This window comes from Ammodytes marinus (assembly GCF_949987685.1).
Source record: "Ammodytes marinus genome assembly, contig: scaffold_421, whole genome shotgun sequence".
Taxonomy (NCBI): domain Eukaryota; kingdom Metazoa; phylum Chordata; class Actinopteri; order Uranoscopiformes; family Ammodytidae; genus Ammodytes; species Ammodytes marinus.
In genome coordinates this window covers 20001-23081 of record NW_027648378.1, presented here as the reverse complement: position 1 = coordinate 23081, position 3081 = coordinate 20001, and the positions used below count along the sequence as shown (strand labels likewise).

The following is a 3081-nucleotide window of genomic DNA, read 5'->3' as shown; positions in this document are numbered from 1 at the left end:
CATTTGCAATGGCGTCGAGTATATATGGATATATGGATTGTATAAATATAAAAAAATATATATATATATAAAAAATTATTATAAAGTTATTGAGCTGTGGAAAAGGGGTAGGATTAAATAAGTTTATACTTCTTCCTACTCCTTTTCAGGCATATCAATTCAATGTTATGTTTATTTTTTGTTTATTTTGTTTATTTTTATTTGTGAAATCATTTGAACATATTCTTTGTGTTGTGTTTTCATGCTTTTAGTTTTTCTTTTTTTTTTGATATGTCTGAAATAAAGTTTAATCAATCAATCAATCAATCAAAACCTGAGCCACGGTCGCCCCTCACTAGGGATGTGATTGTGAACCATTCATTGATTTGTACTTCGTCTTATAAGAGGAGGTAGGCTATGAATCTACAAAAAGATCGACTTATTGCCTTCTCTTTTTTTTGCAGTGCACGTTGAGTTGCTGTAAAAAAAACTACCCCACAGCTGACACCGTAATGTTCAGACTTCAGAATTTGCATCAGAGCGCTGATCATAAAGTCCATGCTTAGGTTGTAACTTTTCGTCTGTAGACTGAAACTAACGGAGGGGGTGCGTCTCACTGTATATTTGCTCTTGTCGCGCAGATAGTTTGCCGACATGGCACAATATATTCAGGCTCGAGAAATGCAATCAGAAAGCGGAAGCCTTTCCCCTCAACAGCGTTAACGTGCAGGAATCCCCGACTATCATTTTACCCGTAAAGCCACAGAGCTTTTCTGCGCGGCGGCTCACACCGGCAAGTTCTCACAGTGAATGACACCGTTACCCACCGCCATCACAGTGTCTCACTCACACCATGTTTCACCGAGTGAAACGCTGCTTCAATCGCGCAAGGCTTTTGTGTTTCGGTGTAACATCCTAAACGAGCGTTTTAACTTTATGCTGAATAAACAATTGCACTGGAATCGCTGAAAGCGACAGTGTTCGGGCGGGGTGGAGCGCAGGTGGAGACAGAAGGGTGCGCTGCATTTACTACACATGACCCGGCGTGCCGCACAATAACCGTTTTATTACGATTATCTTGTTTTCATGATCGAGGGAAGCCAAAATTGTAACCGAAATTAAAATTCAATGAATCGCCCAGCCCTAGTGTCTGTCTGTCTGTCTGTCTGTCTGTCTGTCTGTCTGTCTGTCTGTCTGCCTGTCTGCCTGTCTGTCTGTCTGTCTGTCTGTCTGTCTGTCTGTCTGTCTGCCTGTCTGTCTGTCTGTCTGTCTGTCTGTCTGTCTGCCCTACCTTGCAGTTTGAATTGTCTGAAGCGGTGCAGGTCATATTTCAGGTGTTTCCTGACGGTCTCAGCAGACAGTCTGTCCACACCGGGGATGAACTCCCTCAGAGTCTGCATCTCCCCAGCATCAAACCTACACACAGGCAGACAGACAGGGAGGGGGACAGACAGGCAGGGGGACAGACAGGCAGGCAGGCAGGTAGGGAGGCAGGGGGACAGACAGGCAGGGAGGGAGAGGGACAGACAGGGAGACAGACAGACAGCGGACACACACACACAGACAGGCAGACGGACAGACAGACAGGGGGACAGGCAGGCAGACACACAGACAGGGAGGGGGACAGACAGACAGACAGAGAGACACAGACAGGGAGAAACACAAGATTATACTGTTTAAAGATGCAGTGTGTAACTTTGTGTGTCAGAGGAGTGAAACATTTTCTATGGTTTATTCTCATAAATGGGGCGGCAGTGGCGAAGTGGGTAGGGAGTTCGCTTCTGGTGTGCAGGGTCGGAGGTTCGATCCCCCGTCTCCCCACCACATGTCGAAGTGTCCCTGGGAAAGACACTGAACCCCGAATTGCTCCCGATAGTTAGCTTAGTTAGCTTAGCACCCTAGTGCTAAGCCTACCCTGCGTGGTAGCTGCTGCTATCGGTGTATGAATGTGTGTGACTGGGTGAATGTGTACAAAACAATGTAAAGCGCTTTGGGTCTGTGATAAACGGAGATATAGCGCTATACAAGTCCATTTACCATCATAACTGAATAAACAAACTTTACAGACAGACAGACAGACAGACAGACAGACAGACAGACAGACAGACAGACAGACAGACAGACACACACACACACACACACAGACAGACAGTAATAGTGACTGACTGCTGGAGGTCTGTGGCGTCTGCAGGTTTCTTCTTGTTGACAGATTCTCCATCTTTCTTCTTCTTCTTCTCCTTCCTGTTGTCGTCTGCCGTTACCGTGACGACGGTGACATCACTAGTACGCTTCTTCTTCTTCTGCAGCTGAAAACACAGTGGAGATAATAAAGATAAGGGTTGCGTTCCGAATCTCATGCTTTCTACTATATAGTATGTAGAAAAAAGATTTAGGATGTCCCGATTCTTGTGGCCAGATTTAGGATGGTTAGAAGTACCCGGATGTCCTACTTCATGCGGCCAAGATTGTTAGTGTTGAAAAGTGCATCCTATTTGGGCGATTCTGACCCACAATCCAGTGCGCACGTGAAGTGACGTCACATCGACGAAGCCTCCGTATGAAAATAAACGGGGATGAGACGGATATAAAAGCAAGAGGCAAGATCAAGGAGCAATGTTATGATGAAATAAGAGAGAAAAGTATGTCCCAATAGTATGCCTACTCCATCCTAACTAGATTATTTTTATCGTTGGATGTAGTATGTAGAATAGAAAAAAGAAAGAGGAGGAGATTCGGAACGCAACCTTGTTTTTTATGAAGAAATAGTTTTAAATATGATCATTATTGGGAAATGTTAAAACTATAAATTGATTTAAAGTAAAGTAATAAACTTATTATTATTATTAACTATTGATCATTTTTGTATGTATTGTTGCTGTATATACTGTACACACACACACACGCACACACACACACGCACGCACACACACACACGCACACACACACACGCACGCACACACACACGCACGCACGCACACACACACACTCACACACACACACACACACACACACACAGACACACACACACAGTCTGTTGTTACCGTGACCACAGTGACGTCAGCCTCCACTTCCTCCCTGACCCTCTTCTTCTTCTTCTTCTTC

At 44.5% G+C, this 3081-nt stretch overlaps 1 protein-coding gene across 1 annotated transcript in view; it reads right to left on the bottom strand.

The window, feature by feature from the left end:
- Positions 1-890: 890 nt before the first annotated feature.
- The window catches only part of LOC307270615 (uncharacterized protein), a 4500-nt gene continuing 2309 nt past the window's right edge, over positions 891-3081 (bottom strand). Inside the window, exons 4-6 of the mRNA XM_080054495.1 lie at positions 3021-3081; positions 2146-2285; positions 891-1395 (exon numbers count right to left, since the gene is read on the bottom strand). The exon at positions 3021-3081 is cut by the window's right edge and continues 48 nt beyond it. Of these exons, the coding sequence (XP_079910621.1) occupies positions 1098-1395; positions 2146-2285; positions 3021-3081 (499 nt within the window). The 3' untranslated portion in view covers positions 891-1097. The remainder of the gene's footprint in view (positions 1396-2145; positions 2286-3020) is intronic.